The 27,576-nt window shown below is 38.1% G+C and overlaps 1 protein-coding gene across 1 annotated transcript in view; it reads right to left on the minus strand.

Moving 5' to 3' along the window:
* LOC136863973 (titin) overlaps nt 1-27,576 on the minus strand; it is a 982,878-nt gene that overhangs the window by 938,598 nt on the left and 16,704 nt on the right. The window contains exons 3-4 of the mRNA XM_067140442.2: nt 18,606-18,786; nt 4,304-4,626 (exon numbers count right to left, since the gene is read on the minus strand). Coding sequence (XP_066996543.2) covers nt 4,304-4,626; nt 18,606-18,786 — 504 coding nt within the window. The remainder of the gene's footprint in view (nt 1-4,303; nt 4,627-18,605; nt 18,787-27,576) is intronic.

A 27,576-nucleotide genomic window follows, 5' to 3' on the forward strand; every position in this document is an offset into this window, starting at 1 on the left:
GAAAATTTAATGAATTACCATAATTGGAATTAAGGGGCCGAATAGTGGAAGTTAAATTTGGAGTGTTTTAAAAATTGTATTGTATTGAATAGGTGGATGAATATTAAAACATACAAGTGTTATTTAATACATACCACTTAGTTGAGCAGCTCTCCTTCTTTCTCTCAGTTATTCCCAGCCCAAACTTTGCAACATTTTTGTAACACTACTCCTTTGTCGGAAATTACCCAGAAGAAATTGAGCTGCTTTTCTTTGGATTTTTTCCAGTTCTTGAATCAGGTAATCCTGGTGAGGGTCCCATTCACTGGAACCATACTCTAGTGGGGGTCTTACCAGAGACTTATATGCCCTCTCCTTTATATCCTTAATAATAATAATAATAATAATAATAATAATAATAATAATAAACAGGAACTTTAATAGAAACTAATATTCATCTGCAATTGACATCAAGTTAAATGAAAATGAATCTAAATACTAAATAACACAAAGCATATTCATAGGATTTCATTCGTGTTTAACTCAAGATAAAATACAAACTGAAATGACGTGCAATATGTCAACAACATAAAAAAATCTGATCATAGCTCTTACTTAGTGTGCATAGTTTATTGGTCATTGATAATAGTGGTGGAATGGAATTACTGTGACTGAAAAGAAGAGCATCAACATTGTGTGGGTGTAGAAGAGACCGTCATACGTTGAGAATGAAGTCCGCTGAACTGAAATTTCTCTCAAGCTAAACTTGATGCTTGCATACATAATACTTTCTTAGCGATCTGGTGAAGTTTTGTCCATTTGTTCTCCAATAGGATGCTATATCTTCTTCCATTCCACAATTTTGCTTTAAATATCTTTCCAGCACATCCACTGGTATAGGACCGTCAGTCCATGAAGCAAACTTACATTACTTTGGCAGGTTGTGGCATAGTCGTGGAGTCTGATGACTCGGAAACATTAGAATGCTCGTCATTTATGCACACCTCGTTCATCATAAGTTTTTGTTTTATCTAATCAGAAAAAGACAAAATCAGTCCGACTCGCTTAATGTGTACATAAAGTTCACCGCGGATCATACAGCACACAAAATTAACGTCTTTCCCATCACTGTCAACTACAGGCTTGATTACCGACTAAATAAAACTTTTAAGTTTAGGATCTGGTTCGGAAGTCTTGTATTGAGCGGTTTCTAGTTCGTTTGTTTCTTCGTTTTTTCACTTCACGTTTTTTTGACACGGTTTCTTTTCTTTTGGAACTACAGTCCACATTCATTTCCGATAACAGGATAGACGGGGAAGTCAAACTGAAAACTACAGCAAACGTGATTGTCTCCACTCGAGCGTAATGCAATGCACTCTGCTGACATGCAGTAAACCGTACACATTGAAGCATAGAACTACCACAGCACTGTCCTTGGCTCACCGTGTATGAATGACACAGCGCTGCCCAGACTGGCCTGTGCGATGTCATGGGCTCCGTATGTTCGAGCTTTTCAAAGCCCATTGCGGTCTATTGCAAAAGCAGCTCATGGGCTGGGCCGCTGTGCAGGACTCTGGTTTAAGGTCCTTGAACAGATCAATCAATCAATCAATCAATCAATCAATCAATCAATCAATCAATCAATCAATCAATCAATCAATCAATCAATCAATCAATCAATCAATCAATCAATCAATCAATCAATCAATCAATCAATCAATCCATCGGTCGGTCGGTCGGTCAATCCTGATCTGCATTTAGGGCAGTCGCCCAGGTGGCAGATTCCCTGTCTGTTGTTTTCCTAGCCTTTTCTTAAGTGATTGCAAATAAATTGGAAATTTATTCCACATCTCCCTTGCTAAGTTATTCCAATCCTTAACTCCCATTCCTATAAACAAATATTTGCCCCAATTTGTCCTCTTGAATTCCAACTTTACCTTTTAAAGACATCACTCAAATTTATTCGTCTACTGATGTCATTCCACGCCATCTCCCCACTGATAGCTCGGATCATACCACTTAGTCTAACAACTCATCTCCTTTCTCCCAAGCCTTCCCAGCCCAGACTTTGCAACATTTTTGTAACGCTACTCTTTTGACGGAAATAACCTAGGACAAATTGAGCTGTTTTTCTTTTGATTTTTTCCAGTTCTTGAATCAAGTAATCCTGAACACTGGAACCATACTCTAGTTGGGGTCTTCCCAGAGACCTATATGCCCTCTCCTTTACATCCTTAGTTACAACCCTTAAATGCCCTCATATCCATGTGCAGAGATCTGTACTCTTTATTTACAATCCCATTTATGTGATTACCCCAATGAAGATCTTTCCTTATATTAACAACTAGGTACTTAGAATGATATCCATAAGGAACTTTCACACCATCAAAGCAGTAATTAAAATTGAGAGGACTTTTCCCATTTGTGAAACTCATAACCTGACTTTTAACCCTGTTTATCATAATACCATTGCCTCACAACATTAACGAGATAATTTTGCAGTTGTTCACAATGTTGTAACTTATTTATTACTCTATACAGAATAACATCACCTGCAAAAATCATTATCTCTGATTCCAATTCTTTACTCATATCATTTATACATAAAAATATATAAGAAAATATAAAGATCCTATCATACTGCCTCAAGGAATTCCCCTCTTAATTATTACACAGTCAGATAAAGCTTCACCTACTCTAATTCTCTGAATTCTATTTTCTACAAATATAGCCACCCATTTGGCTGCCCTTTTTTCTAGTCCAATTGCACTCATTTTTGCCAGTAGTCTCCCATAATCTACCCCATCAAATGCCTTAGATAGGTGAATCATGATACAATCCACTTGACCTCCTGAATCCAAGATATCTGCTATATCTTGCTGGAATGCTACAAGTTGAGCTTCAGTGGAATGACCTTTCGTGAACCTGAATGGCCTTCTATCGAACCAGTTATTAATTTCACAAACATGTCTAATATAATCAGAAAGAATGCTTTCCCAAAGTTTACATGTAGTGCATGTCAAACTGACTGGCCTGTAATTTTCAGTTTAATATCTATCACCCTTCCCTTTATAAACAGGGGCTACTATATAAACTCTCCATTCATTTAGTATAGCTCCTTCATGCAAACAATAATCATATAAGTAACAGTACTTCAGATATGGTACTATATCCCAAACCATTGTCTTTAGTCATGGTCTAGAAAGCCGAGAATAATAGCCAAGAGGATTTGTCATGCTGACCACATGACACCTCATAATCTGCAGGGTTTCAGGCAGTAGTGCCATGGGGTTAGTTATTGTTTTTAGTATGTTCCCAGAAATTTATCAATTCCAGCTGCTTTTCTAGTTTTCAACTTTTGTATCTTATTGCAAATGTTGTTGTTATCATAGGTAAATTTTAATACTTCTTCAGTTTTTGTCATCTCCTCTAACTGGAAATTATCCTTGTAACCAACAATCTGTACATACTGCTGACTGAATACTTCTGTGTTTTGAAGATCCTCGCATACACACATCCCTCATTCATTAATTATTCCTGGAATGTCCTTCTTCGAACCAGTTTCTGCCTTAAGGTACCTATACATACCCTTCCATTTTTCACTAAAATTTGTATGACTGCCAATTATGCTTGCCTTCATGTTATTATTAGCTGACTTCTTGGCTAGATTCAATTTTCTAGTAAGTTCCTTCAATTTCTCCGTACTTCCACAGCCATTCCTAATTCTATTTCTTTCCAGCCTGCACCTCCTTCTTAGCCTCTACTCTATACTTCTCTGATATAATATAGTTGGTCTTTACCATTCCTTACTACCCTTAAAGGTACACACCTGTTTTCACATTCCTCAACAATTGTTTTAAACCCATCCCAGAGTTGGCTTACATTTTTATTTACAGTTTTCCAGTGATCATAGTTACTTTTTAAAAACTCCCTCATACCTGTTTTATCAGCAATATGGTACTGCATAATAGTCATACTTTTAAGACCTTCCTTTCTATTGCATTTAATTTTAACAACGACAAAAATAGCTTTTTGATCACTAATACCATCTATTACTTCGGTTTCTCAATAGAGCTCATCGGGTTTTACCAGCATCACATCCAGAATATTCTTCTCACTAGCTGGTTCCATCACTTTCTGAATCAGCTGTCCTTCCCATATTAACTTATTTGCCATTATTTTACAAACTATCAATTCATTTTAACAAATTTTATTTTAGTGCAATGTAAGGGGAATTTGTCACCACAGCATGCAGAGCCAATCCACAGAAAATGATCAAATCTACACTTTATTTGAAAGATGTCAAGAATGAGATGCAACCTACTCGACACTGAAGTTCCAATTTCTCATGTTCTTGACGCAGTTTCTCAGCAGATACTACATCAAATCCCACCTCTTGCTGTCCATTAAGCATGTTCTCAGCTGGACCTAAGATCCAATTAGTGACCCTAGCAACTCCGTTTTCCAAATTATGTAGTTCTCTTGAATCCAATGAGCTTTTTTCCATGTCCGACCAAGCCGTGCTGACTTCTTCTCGTCTTGATTGTATAGTTTCTAAAAGACGTTCTAGTCTTTGCCTCGAGTCTTTTATGTCTTGTCTAGGAACATCAGTCAGGCCAGCATCCAACTGCTCCAGAAGTTCCTTACCTGCAATAGACGAAAAAATACCACAAAGTATACATCCATATGAATAAATCTGTTTGAACTTTTTGATATAAGTTTTATAATACATCTACATGAAGTAATATATTACTGTTACCAGGAATCATAGTACTAAAAATCTCAACAGATGGCAGCAGACAACACTTTCAGTCCTGGCTACCTGAATATAATTAAATCCTATCACATCCAGACCCATGCTCTTTGCTGACTTAGAGCCAGTTCTATTTTCTTTCTTCCATCAACCCACTTAATATTCATAGCTCCCAATCGAATTCCATTTAGTTCACCAAGATGTTTCTAAGGAGTTCTTCATCTGTCGAATGGAAGTGGGACTCCGTTACTCCCATAGGTCCAAGGTTTACTTACACCGTACTGAGTGTTCTTGTAAAAATTTCTGCGGAGCAGGATGCTACCCTACTCGTAAACAGTCCAAATGAGAATCTGTCCTGTAACGGGTTAGGAACCTAGGTGGATTATATAGTTCTAGCCGCCTGAGCACAAGGAGGGTCATGATGCAGAAGATGCCTTATTCCATAGCAACTGGTATCTCGGCTAGGCTTACTAGACCACTCAGCCTTTACCCATGGTTCACGAACTAGGGTGTAACTACAGTAAACCACACCATGAGCCATGCTTTTAATAAACAATTTCACTCCCAAAACCAAAGGAATTGAAGAAATTTTGTAAGTCACGCAGGGCCAGAACATGCCATTCAGTCACAGAATTTATTGCAAAACGGAAAGTTAAATGGGGTCACTGTTATTAGGTATTGTCATGAAAATATGTTTAAGCAAAGCAGAAAACATGTTTATAGAAGACCTTCAGTCCATAGGGTTTATACACTGGGGCAGATCTCCAGACTACATAATATCCTTTTTATGACAATGACACATAACTAATAGAAAAACCTCCTAGACACACTCAGTTCTTTACATGGTTCAATCAAATTCACAACAAAACCTGAAGCCTAATGACATCAGTATCACCAGGAATACAAAGAATCTTTCATAAGGTGTATATACACAAAACCTGGTAGAACATCACATTTCTAACTGCTCAGTATAAAACAAACAAGTCAGCCTGAATACCATGACACATAAGGCAATATTTATTTTTTGACATCAATGCAATATAAGAGATAGTCCGACTCATTGGCTGAATGGTCAGCATTGAGGTCTTCGGTTCAGAGGATCCCGGGTTCGATTCCCACCCGGGTTGGGGATTTTAACTGCATACGATTAATTTTCTGGCTCGGGGACTGGGTGTGTGTGTTTGTCCCAAGACTTTCATCTTCAAATTCAGACAACACACTACACTATCCAACCACCACAGAAACATGCAATAGTGACTACATTCCTCCATGTAGGGTTGGCATCAGGAAGTGCATCCGGCTGTAAAACAGGGCCAAATCCCCATGCATGACACAGTTCGCACCTGCAACCCAATAGATGTGGGAAAAGTGGAAGCAGGAAATGCAATATAAAAGATAGGGCAAGATAAGATAAAACAAATAGGGAGGGAGAACAACCACTCACTCACACTAGCAGACTGATCAATAAGAAAGTAATGGAATGAAACAGAAATAATCCTTCTTGAAAATAATTATGCAATTTTCAACTTCATGTATGAAAACATGAAATATATGGAAAAATTATTCAAAGAAACAAGGAAAATTTTTTTTTTTTCACTATTTGCTTTAAGTTGGCCCAACAGAGATAGGTCTTATGGTAATGATGGCATAGGAAAGGGCTAGAAGTGGGAAGGAAGCAGGTGTGGTCTTAATTAAGGTACAGTGGTGTGAAAATGGGAAAAAAAAAGCAGAAAACCATCTCCAGGGCTGCCGAGAGTGAGGTTTGAACTCACTATATCCCAAATGCAAGCTCAGAACTGCACAACCCTAACAGCATGGCCAACTTGCTCAGTGGAAATAAGGAATAAAAATATTTTCAGAACCAGTGACATGCTACAAAATCTTCAAAAAATGTAATTTAAACAAGAAGAATTCATCTTTAAACTCAGAATTATATGAAATAGAATGACACCAACCGACCGACCGACCCACCAACACTGATCTGTATTTAGGGCAGTCACCCAGGTGGCAGATTCCCAATCTGTTATCGAAACAGACTTTCAACGTATTAGGTCATGTTACGTACATGTAGTACGTGTTGAAGAGATGTTAAGTACAGACCAAAAATGGCCAGCCGGACACCAGTGGGATCCGAACCCACAACCTCCCGATTTCGCGTCGGTTGCCCTACCAATTGAGCTACGGTGGCCTAGGCCATCTTTGTTCTGTTTGAAAGGATCTGAGCTACAGGTCTGGCACTGCTGCTAGCACACTGTAGAGTGCGTTTAATTCGCCCGTTGTGGGGCATGTCAATGAATATTGAATTTTCACGACCGCATTGTAATCGAAACAGACTTTCAACATATTAGGTCGTGTTACGTAAATGTAGTACGTGTTGAAGAGTTGTTAAGTACAGAACACAAATGGCCAGCCGGACACCAGTGGGATCCGAACCCACAACCTCCCGAACAGAACAAAGATGGCTTAGGCCACCATAGCTCAATTGGTAGAGCAACCGACGCGAAATCGGGAGGTTGTGGGTTCGGATCCCACTGGTGTCCGGCTGGCCATTTTTGTTCTGTACTTAACATCTCTTCAACACGTACTACATGTACGTAACATGACCTAATACGTTGAAAGTCTGTTTCGATTACAATGCGGTCGTGAAAATTCAATATTCATTCCCAATCTGTTGTTTCTCAGCCTTTTCTTAAATTATTGCAAAGAAATTGGAAATTTATTGAACGTCACCCTTGGTGAGTTATTCCAATCCCTAACTCCCCTTCCTATAAACAAATATTTGCCCCAATTTGACCTCTTAAATTCCAACTTTATCTTCATATTGTGATCTTTCCATCTTTTAAAGACACCACTCAAACTTATTCGGATCATACCACTTAGTCGAACAGCTCATCTCCTTTCTCCCAAGTCTTCCCAGCCCAAACTTTGGAACACTGTTGTAACGCTACTCTTTTGCCGGAAATCACGCAGAAAAAATCGAGCTGCTTTTCTTTGGATTTTTCCTGTTCTTGAATCAAGTAATGTAGGTAAAATGAAACATAATTTTTGCATCAAGTATAAAGTACACGAGAATGCAAAAAATACGCTCAGCACTCAACATTCTATAACCATGTTGTCACTCTGGAAACAATACTGCATAACTGACAATTCTCTACCTATCCATTATTTTTCTTAGGACTGGTCACGCCTCCCAGCCGCATATGAATATGCAGTCCTTCAGAACAATTTTTGGTTGTGTTTATTTACCTCTGCCTATATGTAAATACATTATAGTGTCAGGGTGTATTAATATGTCATGCAAACATACATACCCACAGTGATTTCTTACAAATGTTGCAAATTTTTGGACTTAGAAGACTTGGGAGTAAAGAGTAGAGCTGTCTGACTAAGCAGTATGTTGTGAGCTGTCAGTGGAGAGATGGCGTGGAATGACATTAGTAGACGAATAAGCTTGAGATGAGCTTTAAATGTACAAAGGATTATAATATGAAGATAAAGTTGGAATTCAAGAGGATAAATTAGGGCAAATCTCTATCTATAAAGTAACATGTCCTGACTGCCTGACTGACTGATTCATCATTGCCGAGCCAAAACCACTGGACATAATGAAATGAAATTTTGAGGATACAGTTATAGTACAATGTAGGTGCTTGTTAAGGGAGGATTTTTGAATATTCCATTGCTAAGGGGGTGAAATTTTAAAATGAGTGTATCTATATCTCAAAACTTTAAAAGTTTACTAGTATTAGTATTTGGGATCTCCTTTGAGAATAAAGAAACCAATATTTTTTTGTTCTTGGAAAATCCAATTAATGGGAGGGTAAAAAGGGGGGTGAATTTTTAAAATGGGTGTCTATATCTCAAAACTTTAAAAGTTTACAGATGTAAGAAACACATAGTTTTTGTTTTTATCCAATTAATGGTGGGGGGGGGGGGGGTTAACATGGGGGTGAATTAGTAAAATGAAAGTAGCTACTGTATATCTCAAACCTTTTAAAGTTTACAGATGTAAAAATTGGTATTTAGAATCCCCTTTAATAATAAAGAAACACACATTTTTTAATTTTTGGAAAATCCCAATAGGAGGGTGAAAGAGGTTGAAAAAGTGGTTGTATGCCTTAAATGAGGATACTTGTATCTCAGAAACAGAAGATATTACAGACCTGAAAACTGGTATTTGGGATCTCCTTTGAAAATAAAGAAACATGCATTTATTTTGTTTTTGGAAAATACAATTAATGGGGGTTAAACAGGAGTGACAATTTGGGGTGTATTTTTAGAAAGACAATATCTACAGAATGTCTCAGAAACGTAAAATGTTACAGACATAAAAGTTGGTATTTGGAACCTCCTGTAAATGTAAAGAAACACAGGTGATTTCTTTTTGGAAACTCCACTTAAGGGGAACTAAAAAGTGGGTGAAATTTTAAAATGAGCATTTCTACAGAATATCTCAAAAACTTAACATGTTACCAAAGTGAAAAATAATATTTTTATCACTATTAAAAATAAAGAAACATGTATTTTTGTTTTCTGAAAATACACTTGGGTGGAGGGGTAAAAGTGACTGAAAATGGGGTAGAATTCTTTTAATTAGGATACTGATATCTCAAAAACTGAAGATGTTACAGATGTGAAATTTGGTATTTGGAATCTCCTTTGAAAATAAAGAAATACATATTTTTTTATTTTCGGAAATCCACCTAATAGGGGGGGGGGGGGGGAGGAAATTGAAAAATTAGTTGAATCATTTGTATGATGATACTATTATCTCAAAAACGAAAGATTTTGCAGGCGTGAAAATTGGTATTTGGAATCTGCTTTAAAATTAAAGAAACACGTATTCTTCGAAAATCCAATGAAAGTGAAAGGTGAAAGAACTGAAAAATTAATTGATTTAATTGTATGAGGATACATCTAATAAAAACTAATGTTGTTACAGACGTGAAAATTGGTATTTGGATCTAATTTAAAGACAAAGAAAAAAGCGTTTTTGGGGGAAATCATCTTGGGGGGCAGGGGTGAAAAGGAATTGAATTCCTTTTATGAGGATACATATCTCATAAACTGAAGATGTTACAGACGTGAAAATTAGTATTTGGAATCTCATTTAAAAATAAAGAAACACACATTTGTTTTTTTTCTGAAAATTGACGAAGGGGTGTGGGATTGAAAATAAGTACGTAAGGAGTTGAAATATGTTTATGAGGATAATTTATCTTAAAAACTGAAGCTGTTAGAGACGTGAAAGTTGGTGTTTTGAATTTCCTTTCAAAATAAAGAAATACATATTTTTTTGTTTTCAGAAAGTCCATTTAAGGCGGGAGAGGGGTGGAAAGAAGTCAAGAAGAGGAAGAAATTGAATTAATCTTATGAGTATACATTTATCTCAAAAACTGACGGTGTTACAGACGTACATACATGAAAACTGGTTTTTGGAATCTCCTTTAACAATAATGAAACACGTATATTTTTGTATTCGGAAAATCCAGTTAAGGGGCTGAAAAGAATTGGAAAAGTGGGTGATTTTTTAAATGAGTACTGGTATATCTACATTACAAGTCAAAAACTTATCATGTTAGAGACAAGAAACTTGGAACTTGGAAAGGCCTTTAAAAATACAGGAACATGTACCTTTTTGTTTTCGGATAAGGCACTTAACGGGGGGGGGGAAATAAGTGAAAAATAGTTGAATTATTTTTTATGACGATACTTATATCTTAAAAACTGAAGATGTAACAGATGTGAAAACTGGTATTTGGAATCTCCTTTAAAAATATAGAAACATGTAATTTTGTTTTCGGAAAATACACTAAGATGGGGGTGGGTTTGGGGGAAGCACTGATCAAGGGATTGAATTCTTTTTATGGGGATACTTATGTATATCTCAAAAACTGAAGAAGTTACAGGTGTGGGGAATAGGTATTTGGAATCCCCTTTAAATATAAAGAAATATGTATTTATTTTTTCGACTTGAGAGAAGACTGTTACTCACATGCACAGTTTAATACCACAAACATGGTTTACAAAGAATTTCTGGGGTAAATGAAACTCAATTTTTTGGGTGAACTTGTATACTTTAGGAATTTTCAGATAATGTCTTAGTTCAATGCCGAGGAACGATTACTTTGATCAAATTACGAAATCCACATGAGCAAAGCCGCGGGTAATTGCTAGTATTCATATATAGGAAGAGGAATTAGGGGTTGGAATCATTTATTAACATAAATGTTCGAGATAAATCTTTAAGTTCTCTGAATTCATTTAAGAAAAGACTAGATAAACAACTGACAGGGAGTCTGTCACCTGAGCGACAGCACTAAATGCAGATCAGTTATGACTGATAAATGAATTGATTGATTGTATGGTACTAATGCACTGTAACAACATCCTGCCAATGATTCTGAACACTATTTTCCTTCCCGCCATGTGTCTAGAATGTTTGAAAAATATGACAACCTTACAATCATTTATTGTACGTTGGTCTACCATATAACTATATTAAGATGTTTTGGCAAGTGACTAGGTGTAGCAAAATGGAAAATTGACACTTAGAACTATGATACAGTGACATGGAGAGCAAATGAAACAGCGAACTGGAGGAATAATGTACTCTAACGCATTCTAAATAAGTGTCTCACTCACAGCTCATATGGAACGTAGTATTGATAGTTCAAATTCTACAGTTACAAACATTTATACATTGACATGAAGCTTCAGTACTTAAAAACAGGCCACTGTATGCCACATGCAAGCTTTAAAATGCATCTATGCATCAGTCACCATACATTCCATGGTCAAATACACTGAGATGCTCCTTATCTACAGTGAAGCAAAAGAGAATTTTTTGCAGGCACTACGCGTGTATCAAGAATGTTATCTGGACAGGTAACATTCAACTGCAAAAACTTTTTACAGAGTTGAAAAACATTTGCGATCAACAGGGGTACTTGAGACAATACCACCTGTCTGAGAGAAGACTGCAACGTCCGGTGAGAATGAGGAGGCTGTTCTGGACACAGCTCGCTATAACCCACTCATGAGTATATGGGCAAATGCAGAACTGATGAACATCAGCCAGGCTTCCGCGCTTAAATATCACTCCTACCATCAAAACCAGGAGCTCTACAGGTGGGATTTCAAAGCTCCAATGAATTTCTGTCAGTGGCTGTTAGGAAATCTGAAAAATGAGGCTGCGTTCCCATTCAAAATCCTGTTCCTGGACAATTGTAATTCCACAGTAATGGTTGTGTTACGTGCTCCCGATCTCAACCTTTCTCTTACCTTGGGTATACTTCATCGCTCCGGTCCTGTAGACATTATACTGCTCTGCTTTCATTCCGTCTGCTTGCTAGTCTCCCTCACTACTGCTTGGGCTTTCGCCCCTCCTCGCGTCACATCGTGACGTCATCTGTCCCCAGTGCTTTCTAGGCCTGCCTTCCCTGGCTTATATAACTCGCCGCTTCCCTTCGACCGGCGATCAGGTGTGCTTCGCATATTGTAATTAAGCAGTGGGAGCTTGTGCTTTCCGCACGGCTGGTCCATGTTGGTTTTAACCTGACTTCAATCTTCTTCAGACCGGGTGAGCAGACTTATTATTATTATGCTTTCATATTTGCCCTTTTCTTGCCTTGATAGGCTCTGCCACTGTTTTGCACTCTGAACTTTAGTCCCTTCAGGACTCAACAAAAATTATGGTGCACTAAATCTCGCTTCTCTGACCTATTATCGAAGTGACAAGGAAAAAGAGTTGTGGATCGCCAACCTCATAAATGACCTGGAACTTTTTTCGTGTGGTGCAGTGAACATCATTTTCCATCATTTTGAACTGGGACTTTGCAGCCTGATCCCTACCTATTTTACCATCCCCTTTCTTTCGCTTCCTTATTTTTCTTTTACTGGTGTTTTCCCTCGTCCTTTCCTCCCTCCTTTCTTTCTATGTTACTTTATGAAGATCTTAAAAGCTAACCAATGCTAAAATCGTGGTCTGCAAATCAGATAGTATACCTTCTCTTTAGTTGTGTAACACTCTATCTTCTTTCCTATTTGAAGCAAAGTGTGTTTATTTGGGGGAATAAGATATTGTTTTACTTGGTCTCTTACTAGCTTAGGGAAAGTTCCATTCTACTTGTGTAAAAATTGATTACGCTTGCTCAAAACTTCTTCGTAGTTGGACTTTGAATGACTTCAATTCACGAAAAATTCTTCTGACCTAGTCATTTTGTACCTTAGCAAAGAAAATATTAATGATAACTTATGTTTGATCGTCTGTTGTTCCCATTTTTTTTGTACCTGTGAATACCAAAGATTATCTATTTTACTCTCTCTTGCATAATACATGTTATCTCTTTTTTTGGTGTTACTATAATACAATCTGTTACTTGAAACCTGTTGTTTCGGGTGTTATCATTCTTGTATCCCCTCCCATTTATTCTAAGTGTACCTACTACGGAATTCCTCTTGGGAAAAGGCCCAAAATATAATTTCATACGTCACTCCGCTGACGTCTTGCGATATTACATTTATTGTTTGTGGTTGCTTGATCATGATAATCGGACGGCATAGTTACCTCATACCTCACGCTTCCCTGCACTCTGCTTGGTCTGGTGTTCTATCACAGCACATTAGCGTATGGTTGATGGGAGTCATTTCCTCCCTCTTTTCTTAGGAATCATTACTATTATTATTACTCTAATTACCCAAAAACGTAACAGTTGTCTGTTGTCAACATCCACAACATACACTATTGAAGTGCTGACAGTCCTCACTGGGTGTGACAGGCAGCCTATCAAATGCAATAGAGAGTGAATGTATGGTGTGGAATCTTGGGTGATCACCTTATTGGGCCATATTTCTTTGAGGGCTATTTAAAAGGTGCATGCTACCTGCACTTTGTACACCATGAACCCCCACTTCTGGTGGAGGATGTGCTGCCAGTTGGAGAATATTTAACGATGTGGTTTCAAGAGGATGGAGCATGATCACATTGGATTTTAGCTGTCCACAACCATCTGAAATGAGATACATCCAGGAAAATGGGTAGGAAGAGGAAGACCTATCTTTCAGCCCACTAGTTCATCGGATTTAACACCATCAGACTTCTTCCTGTAGTGGCATTTGAAGTAAACAATTTACACCCGGGGGCCAGAAAATCCTAAGCACCTTCGACAACTCATCACCAAAACCTGAAGATCAATAATACCGGTTATATTACAGTGCACTACAGTATCCATTCAGTGACATGCCCAGATGTGTATAAACCAAGCAGGTCATCACTTTGAGCGTCTGCTAATGTAAGAGTCCATTGTTAGTGCCATTTGGTCCCCCCCCACTCTCTTCCTCATCTTTGTCCAACCATGATGATATCGGCCCTTCTTAGGGCCATGAACACTTTCACTCACAGAAGATGTTCATGAAAGCGGATTTCTCATGTACATTAAGGGGCAGTAAAAAGAAGTAAAAAGTAAAAGAGTATCCCTGCCTCGGACTTGAACCTGTCATGTGTACAAGAGACACACCACAGTGTTCGGCTTGCTCTTACCATCTATGCTATACTGCACCATGGCACATTGCATGTAGATTACAGCTCTGCGATAGTTTTAAACACATTCACAATGTCTACTTCATGTTTCACAGATGTTTAATTTACATATGTTGTGGTTTCTATTATTTAATAATATTATGGCATAACAGCTTCCTAGTTTTGTGTAGGCCAAAAATGTAAAGATACCCGTTTTACAGTGCTTAATGTCTGTACTGGAAGGACAGATTTTTCAGATTGTATATAAAACTGCAGTTTGCATAAAACAATATTGGTACGGGTATCTGATTCACGTACGATATTACTAAGGTGATATCTTTTATTTAATGTGATTTGATAAACCTGAAGATGTCCACGTGATTGGATGAAACATACCATCGTTTCTCTCTAAACCCTCAGACACTTAATGTTATTAAACCCCCTAGGACAATTCCTATATGAGAAACCGAAGAATAAGCAATTAAAGCCTTTAAATCCGTTTGATATAAACATACCAAACTGACTAATACTCCCCCAACCAAACTAATAGCAACCCAAACATTAATGATGTTTTTGTTTCAGCTCTTGTGTCTTAACATTTCTTGTCTATCTACATACATAAAATCAAATTTTTTTCTGTACATTGCTCAGAATAAAAAAGTAACGGTATTTCTTGATCGGATATGTCCAGTAAGAAGGAAATGCAGAATGTAATGAAAATCTGTATGTAAAGTCAGGGAACAAGACAGTACAATCTAAGCTGTAACTAATTTTATTCATGTTGGTTGAAGTGGTAGTTTAGGGGAAGGCTTAAAATTTAATTCTCAAATATCTATGTTATTAGTGCTCCTATCAATAAACACTACACAATAAAAGTTACAGAAAATACAATTTTCCATAATTTATGTCTAATACAGTTTTACCATATCGGCTATGATAACAGAGACATTAATGAATTTAGACTTTTGTTATTTAGTCCATATCAATGCCGAGCCACAAGAAAATGGTTGAACAGAATAAAATGAAAATCAATATATAAAGCCACAGAATAAAGGCACTACAGTCTAGGCTATAAATAATATTTTATTCACAATGGGCGAAATGGTAGTTTCGGGGAAGGCCTAAAATTTAATTCTCAAATATGTATGTTATTAGTGATCATATCGATAAATACTACATAACAAAAGTTGTAGATATACAATTTCTGATTATTTGTGTGTTATATGGTTTTTGTTTTTTTTTTTTTGCTAGGGGCTTTACGTCGCACCGACACAGATAGGTCTTATGGCGACGATGGGATAGGAAAGGCCTAGGAGTTGGAAGGAAGCGGCCGTGGCCTTAATTAAGGTACAGCCCCAGCATTTGCCTGGTGTGAAAATGGGAAACCACGGAAAACCATTTTCAGGGCTGCCGATAGTGGGATTTGAACCTACTATCTCCCGGATGCAAGCTCACAGCCGCGCACCTCTACGCGCACGGCCAACTCGCCCGGTTTATATGGTTTTAGCATACCATCTATGATAACAGAGATATTCATAATTTGGACTATTCTTGCTTAATCCACGTCAACGCTGAGAATCGCTAACCCGAAAATATTGTTAAATCGTGTTAACTGGCGATGGTAGTGGTTTTTGTCAGGATTGATTTAAAGTGAAAACCACATGGTCAACTGTCCATATTGGCAAGGAAAATTGTGAAGATGACTATCAAAATGAGAAAAAAGTCATTAAGGAACATCATAAAAAGGGGAGGAAGAACTTCCTGTACATTGGATATCTCAATATCACAGTCAGAAGAAAACTACACATGAAAGCCTACAATACTGAAAGTCCATAAAACTGACCAACAATAACACTACAATGACAATTGCTTGTTGTGATGTGCTTTCACTCCTCTGCTCTCACTCATCTCCAATTGATGGCATGATTGATGCTGCGTGCCTGCTTGAATATTAGTGGTAAGTATCTGGGGAGTTAGATAACTTTCTTCTTTTTTAGCATGTAATTCTTCTGGTTCATACATGTTCTCGTAACTACTAGTACATGACACACTGGTTCATCATAGTTTTCCAGTTATTCGATGCGTGTTACGAGGCATTGATAGAAATGGGTAAGGTGCACACATAACGGATAACGTCAGAGCAGTGTACATCACTGCCTGTAGTGGGGTCATTCCAGCTCTGGAACTTGCCACTGTTGGAATGCCAGCGTAGTACTGTTCGTGAAAAGGGAGAAACTGTGCTGTTCCTCATTTGGCATAGAATTTCAAGGATAATTTAATATAAACCACCTATTCAATACTTTCCACGTTTAATGTGGTTTGGATCTACATGAATTTATGTAGACTTGTTAGGTCAGGTACATGTTTCACCCATTATTTTGGGCATCTTCAGCCTGATCGAGCATTTCATATAATAACATTGCTGTTAAATGTGATGTTCCAGTCAGTTAATATTGTACTCTGACAAGAATACTGACATGATTGTAACAATTTATGTCGAATTTGGTTTAATATTTGTCCGTCTCCGTAACAGCATTACGGGAAAATGGATGTACGGATTTAAATGAGTCTTGCTTTTCAGTTTAGAATAGGGTTGAGTACGATCTTAGTTATGAGTTGTCCAAAATATTTCTCCAGGAACAGGTGGTTTGTGTGAGACCTAAAGTATAAAACTGAGTGTATCTCTGTCATGGTTGGTTTTACAAAAATGTAGCACATGGCAATTTTTTGGTCTATAACTCTTTCTGATACAGCAAAAAGTAAGGGAAATATCAGTGACAGTTGTGTGAACATTTAAGTCCAAGAGCAGGTAACTAGCTCTACAGACTAGGCCTCAGCATTTAGGGACTTCTGTGTCTGGGTGCACATTCACTGCTTGGAGCTCAAGCCAGGCGGGCAGTAGGTCATAGAGCAAAGGCTGCGAGTAGTGAGCATTGAAGTTACATATTCATGGCTGAGCAAGTTCAATGCAGGAGCGTAGCTAAGTCTTATACTATAGAAACAGACTTTCTGTTATTCTTGACACCACTTTCCTTAAATACTGATGGTTTCCCTGACAATATACAACTAGAAGTCATTGATCTGATGTGTGATCCAACAATGAAAGATACTTTTAGAACTTCAAGTACAAACATTTTAGAATTCTATAAACATTTACCGCAAAACTGCTTCCCTCGTCTCCATTAAAGGGCTGAAAAGATAATTTCTTAATTTCTATGTTTGAAATGATGTATTCATGTAAGAAACTTTTTTCAATCATGCAAATAACAAGGTCATGCAATCCACACTCAGTGACAAATACTTGAAGTGCATACTGTGTTTAAGTGCAAGCAGAAGTTTATCACCGGATATACAATGACTAGCAAAATTGAAAGCAAACAGTACTGCATTTAGCACTGATAGTGATTCACTTGTGTAAAAATAAGAGCATATTTATTTTGTACCTTTCGTGACAGAAAACATATAATGAAGTTGTTTGAACTTGCTAGCATTGTAGTATGAATTGTACTATACGAATTGTGTTTTATGTCATACTTGCCAGAATTTAAACTTTATTTTTTTAAACCAAGGCATTCATTATGGTTTTTTCATTGTACAATTGTGATGTTTTGATTATGTTTATAAACTTAATTCATGTAAATATTTCAGTTCTTATCAGTCTAAGATGCTTTCTCGAGACTTTGCATTTATTCCACATTCTGCTGTATGTTCTGTAAACTCAGTTAAAACTCATAGCATAATGATGCACGTACGACTGGTCGTGCTGTTGAGTCACTCGCCCTGTTGCGGGCAGACAGAGTCCAGTGCTGCTCAGCTCGATCTACTTTCGTTGCCCACGCGCCAACCCCTGCTATAGACTATAATGAAACTCGTTATGGAGATCGTTCCAGCAACATTTCAGAGGCTTTGTATATCTGTTGGTGGTATTTGAATATTAAACTGATACCTGGCTTTCTTTTATACAGGAAGGAAGGGATCGAATTAAGATCAGAAATAATGCAAAAGAATATAAAACTCTAAAGGGTCACAGGGAGCAAGGAAGCGAGCACGTCATGACAAGCCGCTGGCAGGGAGAGGTGTGCCTATTAATGTGTCTTAAAATCTTGGGGAACAATAAGAGGGGTGGACAAACATGTAATCATGCACATGTAATGCAAATGTCCTGTCAACGACAGCTATTACAGCTAGTACATTATACAAAGTACTCAATAGAATCTTTCAATCTTTTTTGTAACTATTTCATACATATATTCAACCGATGATCACAATTCTGTACCATACATCTAACCAAAAACACTCCCAAATTCTACCAGCATACATTTTAATTTTTTTGCATAACTGTTAAGTGTTTACCTGCCTGTAGCACTTTGTGTGCAAGCTCCTTTGTGGCATGGAAAGTTTCACGATTGCAAGACAATAATTCTTCTGCTCCACTGGCTCGAACCCCACCAGACCTTCCATTTGAAAGACGTTGCTCCAATTTTTCTAGATCTGCAAGAGCACCTTCTGCATCCTTTGAAAAGGCCTCCACATACTGCAATATCAAATTCAAGTTCAGTTATTTAAAATACATATACTTTACCCTTCATTTCTTTTGTCACTGTGTGCCATAATTTCACTGCTATCTTAGGGGAAAAGTTTCTACTTCAAAAATTCAGTGTCAGTTTTAAAAATCACACTGAAAAGAGATCTTTCTTTCTACTCTTGTAACATCCAAGTAGTGTAGGGAAATTTCTCGAAGTTGGCTGTTTTGAGTATCTCCTGTAATAATGAGTCTGTATAAGTAAAAAGAGTTTTGATGAGATATGAAATAAACTGAGTGGAGGATTCAGTGGTAGAATCATTTAGTTATAGTCCTGTCTCAAAGGAGACAGGCTAACATTTTGGAACTGAATTGACAAAGAATATCCAGCAGTGATATTGCTGGGAGGTTATTCATTGACCATTAGTAGAGAAATAGACTGGATTGATATTAACAGATGAATATGCTTGACTGGAATTTTAAAGAAAGATCATAATATGCAGTTAGAGCTGGAATTTAAGAGGGTAAACTGGGGCAAATATTCATTTATAGGGAGAGGAATGAGAGATTGGAATAATTTACCAAAGGCACTGTTCAATAAATTTTCCAACTTCTTTGAAATTATTTAAGAAAAGAATAGGTAAACAAATGATCTGACACCTGGGTGGCAGCCCCAGATGCACATTAGTGGTGAATGATTAAGTGATTTAGTTTCCAAGATACTGGCTGAGGTCAGTGCCATTTGTGAGTGTTTAAATGAAATTATAGCAAACTCTCAATTATCTGGGCTAATAACTGGACAAATTTGCATGGGTAACTGAAAACATGGATGGATTTTTAATAATACAGAGCATTCAATACTGTTTGAGAATGCAATAATGTCAAACAATTAACACTTTTATCATTAAACTAGGCCAATATAAAACTTATTTACAACGTTTATATTTGGTAGAATATATGAGGTACAAAATGTTTACAAAACATCAGTTTTTGTCGGTCGGTGAAAAGAACTTCTGTAAGACACAGTTCCAATACTGCTGTGTCTACTCCAATTGAAGGGATATTAAAACAAATAACAATCGCTATTTATTCAAATGGCTGAATACTATTATCATATTTTCTCTTTCTGAGGAAAGACCACATAGTCTATAACAAAACTTAAAATATTGTGGCATGGGTCCATCATGCCAATTCTGAGCCAGGTGTATCAAGTTACTCTAGCCCCGCCCACCAGCTCTGATGTCCCAGCTGGGCTATTGGCCGCCTCCTAAGCGTTCACACAGAATGGACGAGCTTGTAGTGGAATATGCCGGTCTCCCTCTAGTATCTCTAGCGTCAGAAACCTCTCGAAGGATTGTCTAGCTATATAAGTCACGTGAGACTTGCCAGCAGTGGTTCAGTCCAATTCAATTTGGTTCGGTTTGAGTGACAAGTCCAGTTGTGCTCTGTCGGTGAGTGAGTGTCGCTGTGGACGTTGACTGCCGAGGTTAAGGGGACGGTATACAGAGTGTTATGTCTGTGGAACTGAGTGTTCGTTCTGCATATCTATCATCCTGGAGTTGTCTCTCAGACCAGCTGCTGTGGATGAACATCGTGTCTCTGGTGCAGCGTTGGAGAGATAACTGGGTATCGGCATGGGACAGTGAATGAAGTTCTACTGTGAGTACAGACAGCGCACATCATACCAAGCTGTGAGACTGTTGTGTGCAAGCTGTGAACTGAGGACTGCTATAGCAGCAGAGAGAGTAACTGTGGGACTGAGTGAGACTGTAAGTGTTAGTGGACAAAGACTGAGTGTGAATTAGTGCAAATGAACATTGAGAACAGAGAAGAGAGAGCGCTAAGATTCATAATTGTGTATTCTGTACTGTGTCATATAAGTTGTGGTTCTGGTATGCTTGTATGTTAGTTTGTAAGATTAAGTAGTTAAATAATAAATGTATAGAAGTTAAGCGCTACCAAACTAATCTTCATATATTTACCCTGCCAATGTACAACAATATAAACTACCATCTGCATGCACACATACACATCATCATCCTATTTACAGTATAATGCTTACCATGAAAGCTAAGAGAATATGTAAGGCACTGACTCTTCACCAGGAGATCAGTACATTTAAATCATGTTCTACATCATTTCTAAAGAAAGAACATGCAATCATTGACAAGTGAAGACAAGAGACAATACACAGTATAGTGTATCTCCAGTGAATGAACTGCGGAGATGATCCACAAACTTCCTCCGAAAACTTTCTCTGTATTGGAAATGTTCATGGTCTCTGTCTTCGTCTTCTCCTCCTGGCCTTTTCCTAACTGCTTGGTGTTGGCACTATAGAAATGATGATCAAACACAGTTTTATGGCCAAATGACTTTCCTGATACCAACCCTATGTGGAGGGACATATTCACTGTTGCATGTTCCTATCGAGGTTTGCAGTGTGATGTGTTGTATGTAAATGAATATTTGTAATAAGATGAGCACAAATACCCAGCCCTCAGGCTAGAGGAATTAACCAGATGCAGTTAAAATCTCTTGGCTTGTTGGGAATCAAACTTGGGACACTCTGAACCGAAGTCCACTACTCTGACAATTCAGTTAAGGAGCCGGACTTACTGGTGGCTGTACTGTACAAACACATGGTGGTTTTACTCTATGCTATGGCAGCTGCCTCAGCCGAACTTATATTGCATGCGACCACCCTGCTATTTTTGTTTTTATTTTGCTTTACGTCACACCGACACAGATAGGTCTTATGGCGATCATGGGATAGGAAAGGGTTAAGAAGTGGGAAGGGAGCAGCTATAGCTGTAATTAAGGAACAGCTCCAGCATTTTCCTGGTGTGAAAATTGGAAACCACGGAAAACCATCTTCAGGGCTGCCGACAGTGGGGTTTGAACCTAATACCTCTCGAATGCAAGCTCACAGCTGCGCGACCCTAACTGCATGGCCACTTGCTAGACCCTGCTTTAAGAGTGAATACAATCTTATGTGAAATCTTACCTTATAAAAGATGCTGGAAGTGTCGTCCTTCCTGGATTATACAGACACTGTATCTGGTAATCACATTCTGGCTGACACAAGTGAGTTCTGCCACTGTAATGTTTCTGATTTCATTCGTCATGTTTTCTTTCAGTTCCTCCAATGTGTGAGGATTTGTTCAACACACTTTTTTTTTTCAGTTTACCTCACAAGTAGAAAACACACACTGTTAGATCTGGAGAACGAGGGGGAAATAGACCAGCAATGATCACTTTGTCTGCAAACACTTCCGAGATTGTAAGAAGGGAATCTTTTGCTTTATGAGCAGGGGCTGAATCTAGTTGAATCCACCCACAAGATTTTATTTCTTCTGTTAACTGCTGGAAGAATGGCATCAAAATGTCATCTTAGTACCTCTGCATTTACTGTCATGTCGAAAAAAGAAAGTAGGCCCATTTATTCATCTTGCACTAACAGCACACCAAACACCAATCTTCTTATCATAATGAGGGACTTTGTGAGCACCATTAGGATTTTCTGCACACCAATAGCGAGAGTCATGACCATTAGGATGAAACCAGAACTTTTATATACGAAAATACGGTGTTACAATGATAACTCTCTCACCATGTTAACAGCTGAGATTCAGACCAGCGACTGATGCTTGCCAGGTTGAACATGTGCACGCTGCCTGCAAGGTCAAGAACTATGCGCATGCCTCCCATACCACAGCTTACGAATCAGAGATTAAAAATGCCACTTCGACGGTCTTAGTTTATGTGAGAGACCTTGTAATTGTTTTATTGAAAGCTTTAGAAAATATCCAATTCTTCAAATTCATCTAAAACTACCAAATAAATTTGCACAATAAAGGGACAGATGTTAGGATATCTGCTTTTCTTCTTCAGAAATATAATTTAATACATTATTCAAAACAAGTAATATATAAAAGTTGTTTCATAATATTAATATCAAATAACAACTTTATAAGCCTGAGTGTCCTTCATATTTCCCACTCTCCCATTGCAGATTTTGTAGAGAGGTCACATTATGGCATATTGATGTGGTACTATACACTAACCAGCAAAATATTGGATCATATCAAATTCAAAACGAGCAAAAAATGATTTATTTACCTGAAACCTTGTTTCTTGTTGATTGCACAACACATTGCATTTGCCCTGCACACATAATTCTCACTGTTAAAGTTCAGTGATAAGTTTTATTTAGAATATTTTATTATATTTTTCAAAAAGTTGCAAATTCTTACAATTTCACCTGATTTTTACTGAACAGAATTAAAGGGACACTGGCTTATCTTAATTCACAATTGTACCGTAATTCTACCGGCAGGAGGACCCAAAGGGGTGCAGGCGGCCAAGGATCTGGGCTAACAACCAACCCAGAGGCTAAAATGCTCAAGACAATAGGTTTAACAACTTGGCTAGAACATTTATTTACAAATTAATAACAATGAACAGGTTTGGAAGTGCTTGAGATTTAACATGTTTAAGTAGAGGGTTTTGACCCGTTTTCATTATTCACCTGTAAGGGGGGACCAGCTCCATATAGAACAGTGATATAATTCTCTCCTCCTACAAGAGGACTAACATCAACGTAAACTATTTAGCTTGGTACCAGATAATATTTGAACAATAACACCACTGGACTGATATCTAGTTCACAAATTTTCTCAAATAAATTTCTCATCTAAATTTTCTCATCTAAAAGTCAATATAAAGTTTACAACCCATTAAGGTACAATTCCAAGCGAATCACATCGCTTCTCAATCTGAACGCCCAGAACATTCTGGCACTTTACATTTCATTCCCTTGAGCCAATTCTTTAGCTCCTACTGTGACTACAAGCCAAAACATCAATAACGAAGGCTCAAGTGCCCACCAATAGCTAATAATAGCTTTAAAACAAGACATCGGATTTAAAAAGGGTTACACTTAGTTTCAAAGTATGTTTTACAATGATAGCTTAAGACCAAGCTTGCTGATATCAGCACACAAACCAAAGATGCCAGATACATGGCTTTACATTACCATTTATTAGTCCCTCCCATCATCCTAGCAACATTTTGAAAACCTTAACATCTTACCTCCCATGCCCCCTCACAGTCTTTGGGTTGACGAACGACAAGTGGTCTGCTCAAAGTGCAGCAGGTGAGTGTGTCCTACAGCCCGGCGAGGCGAGGCAGCCTCAGCGGGAGGGGAATGACCCAAGGTTTACGTCAGCACGCCACCTCTCGGAGAACCGGGAGAGGGGGCGTGCAAGCGTGCGGGGCATGAAAGAAAGAACCAAAGACGGAAGAAAAAGCACGAGCAAAGGGACCCCCAGGACGGAAAAATTCCTTACCTTGGAGCCATAAGTTAGGAACAGGAAGAGAACACCTTTATTATAACACACCGATGGGTGTGATGGAAAAGAAGCAAGCACAATTAAATAGATACCAATGAGCTAAATAGCACGCCGACGTACATCAAGATTTTTTAAAGCGGGGGGGGGATAAAATTCATAGCTCAACGATCTTGCAACTGAACATTCTCTATCTGTTACTGACCTCTTTCCTCATACGTGCAATGTGTGCTTCTGTCCCCGGTAATGATGACAGACCCTACGTGGTGAAGCATGGAACCTTTTATTAACACAGCTATCTCACAACTGATATTTGGGAGTGGTGAAGATTTGCAAATCTCTCACCTTTCATCCTCTTAACAGAGATGTCAACTACTATGGATTGTCCATAGTATCTATGGTTTTCTATTGATTAACAGTATGTAGTATAATTTTTGTCACAAGATCGTAGGTCCTGGATCGTTTCCTAGAGGATGCATATGCACTCCTCCAATAGTGCTGACCTCGTTTCAAAATGTTGATGTTGGACATTTTATCCAAGCCTGTCCGACAGATGTTCAGAGCACTTAAGATCTGGGATACAGGCTGGTCAGTTCAGGGTTCGTTTCACAATGTTGCTAAGAAATTCCAACATGCATTGAGTGACACTAGGGTGGGTGTTTTCATGCATCAGTCTGAAGTTTTCACCAAAAAATGGAGCAATGGGGATTACATGCTTTCTTGACACTTTCCCAATGTATCAGTGTGCATTCACAGCTCCTCCAACAATGACAAGCTCCGTTCTGATTCCAGTTCTTTATTCATATCATTTAAGTTATATAAATAAAAAAACATATTGTAGGGGGTGAATAACATTCCCCGGTCTTCTGTATACTCTTTCTCTACCATCAGGTGATCAGAGACAAAATTGCAACTTATCTGTCTACAGCCTACAGTCCATTTCCAGCAATGACGTGCAAATTCTAACTGTATTACCCGGAGCTGGAAAGTACTGTAAGCTGCACATATCAGTGGTGGTCTTCTTGACCTCAAACTCACTTTCAGAAGTCTTCATCTAACAGTCTTACAGTCGTGTTTCTTACTGCCTCGAGATAATTTCCGGCCTGAACCACGGTAGTATGGAGATCTCACAAGACCTGAAGGACTAGGAACCAGTTGTCTCCAGCAGTTGTAGACCTCTGATGGCATGATATGTACCGATTAAATGGTATGTTCCAAGCTGTCAGACGAGAGATGGCGTGGGAGGACATCAGTAGATGAATAAGTTTGAGTGGTGTCTTTAAAAGTAGGAAAGATCACAATATGAAGATCAATTTGGAATTCAAGAGGACAAATTGGGGCAAATATTCATTTATAGGAAGGGGAGTTATGGATTGGAATAACTTACCAAGGGAAATGTTCAATAATTTTCCAATTTCTTTGCGATCATTTAAGAAAAGGCTAGGAAAACAACAGATAGGGAATCTGCCACCTGGGCGACTGCCCTAAATGCAGATCAGTATTGATTGATTGATTGATTGATTGATTGATTGATTGATTGATTGATTGATTGATTGATTGATTGATTGATTGATTGATTGATTGAGTTTATGGAATGACCTCAGAGAACACTGGACACTTCCAAATGATGCAGTGTCTCCAAAAACTGCCAAAAGTAGTTAGTGGGACATAAAATCAATAATATTATTATTCAATGATGCACAAATCATATTAGTGACATAATGAATGCTTTGTCCATCCTCGATTAGTGCAATAGTTCTCACAGCATCATCTCGGCTAAGAGGCACCTTTACTTAAGAAACGTGAAAGAGAAACAGAAGAAATTCTGTTACTTGTGGCAAAAATTATACAACATACTGTTAATCAATAGAAAACCATAGATATTATGGACAATCCACAGTAGTTGGCATTTCTGTTAAGAGGATGAAAGGTGAGAGAGTTGCAAAGCTTCTCCACTCCCAAATATCAGTTGTGAGATATCTGTGTTAATAAAAGGTTCCACTCAAAATTCTAGTTTCTCCTGATTTTGAGACAATCAGAAACTGAAGGAAGGTTACATTGTTCCCTAAACTGAGTACTTTCATCCAGAGTATCCATGTACAAGGTGCAGAGAAGGTCCTTGCGCTTTTGTGTTTTCATGTTTGTCTTTGTCTGCTATTTCTTTTGCTTCCTCTTTCTACATTGTTCTGTCTTTTAATATGTATGACTTGATTTTTCACTTGTTTGTTCCTTTCTGTTACTTATATGAACTCGTTTGTGTGTTTATCCAGTGTTCCTAGTTCTTTCCCCATGTATTCACCTTTATCTTTTTCCCATATTTACCCGGCTCTGTTCTTATCCTACACTTCCCTCATCAAGACTGAAGATCTGTCAAGATGCTACCTCACTGAGTCATTGAGTGTTGAAACATGCCCTCCTATGAAGCTGGAAAGCAGCTCATCGGGGCCAGAAAAGTAATTGATGTAGAAAACTAGGAATTGATGAAAAGAGAACGCCTCCACGTGAAGATGGCGGTGTGTGATATTGTCCTTATCAATTTGTATTTTCATGTTTTTCTTTATCTTTTCATTCTGCTGGTCTCTCTTCGATGCTGACCTATCATCATGTTTGTTCTGTCATTTGCTCGTACTCATATTCCTATCTTTCTATACATCATTTGATTTTGAACAATTGTAATAATGATCAAAGGTGTGATTTAAAATTCATTATTATACATACAAAATAGAGTCCGCCTCTGTGGTGTAGTGGTTAGTGCCATTCCTGGAGGCCCTTATTCAATTCCTGGGTCAGTCACAAAATTTGAAAAGTGGTACGAGGACTGGAAATGGGTTGAATTAGCCTCGGAAGGTCAACTCAGTAGAGGGGGTTCGATTTCTGCTTCAGTCATTCTCAAAGTGATTTTCCATGTTTTCCCAATTCTTCTCCAGGCAAATGCCTGGATGGTACCTAACTTAAGGCCACAGCCGCTTCCTTCCCTTTTCCTTGCCCATTCCTTCCAATCTTCCAATGCCCTCAAGGCTCCTCTTCAGCAGAACAGGTGAGGCCGCCTGGGCAATGTACTGGTCCTCATTCCCAGTTTTACCTGCGACCAAATGTCTCACGCTCCAGGACACTGCCCTTGAGGTGGTAGAGGTGGGATCCCTCACTGAGTCTGGGGGGAAAACCATCTCTAGATGGTAAATGGAATTTTTAAAAAACAAAATCATATGAAACAGAGATACCTCTTTTCTTATCACTGCAAATCAAAATAGTAACATTTTTCACATTCTGATTCCTCACCATTTAATTATGAGGATAATTTCAAATTTCTGGTCAGATTTAAACTCTTGTATGTGTGACACCTTGGCTGGATATTCAGTGTTGAGGCCTTTATTTCAGAGGGTTCTGGGTTTAATTCCCGGCTGGGTCGAGAACTTTAATCTCGTCTGATTAATTCTTATGGCTTGGGGACTGG

This window comes from Anabrus simplex, chromosome 2 (assembly GCF_040414725.1).
Source record: "Anabrus simplex isolate iqAnaSimp1 chromosome 2, ASM4041472v1, whole genome shotgun sequence".
NCBI classification, from domain to species: Eukaryota; Metazoa; Arthropoda; class Insecta; order Orthoptera; family Tettigoniidae; genus Anabrus; species Anabrus simplex.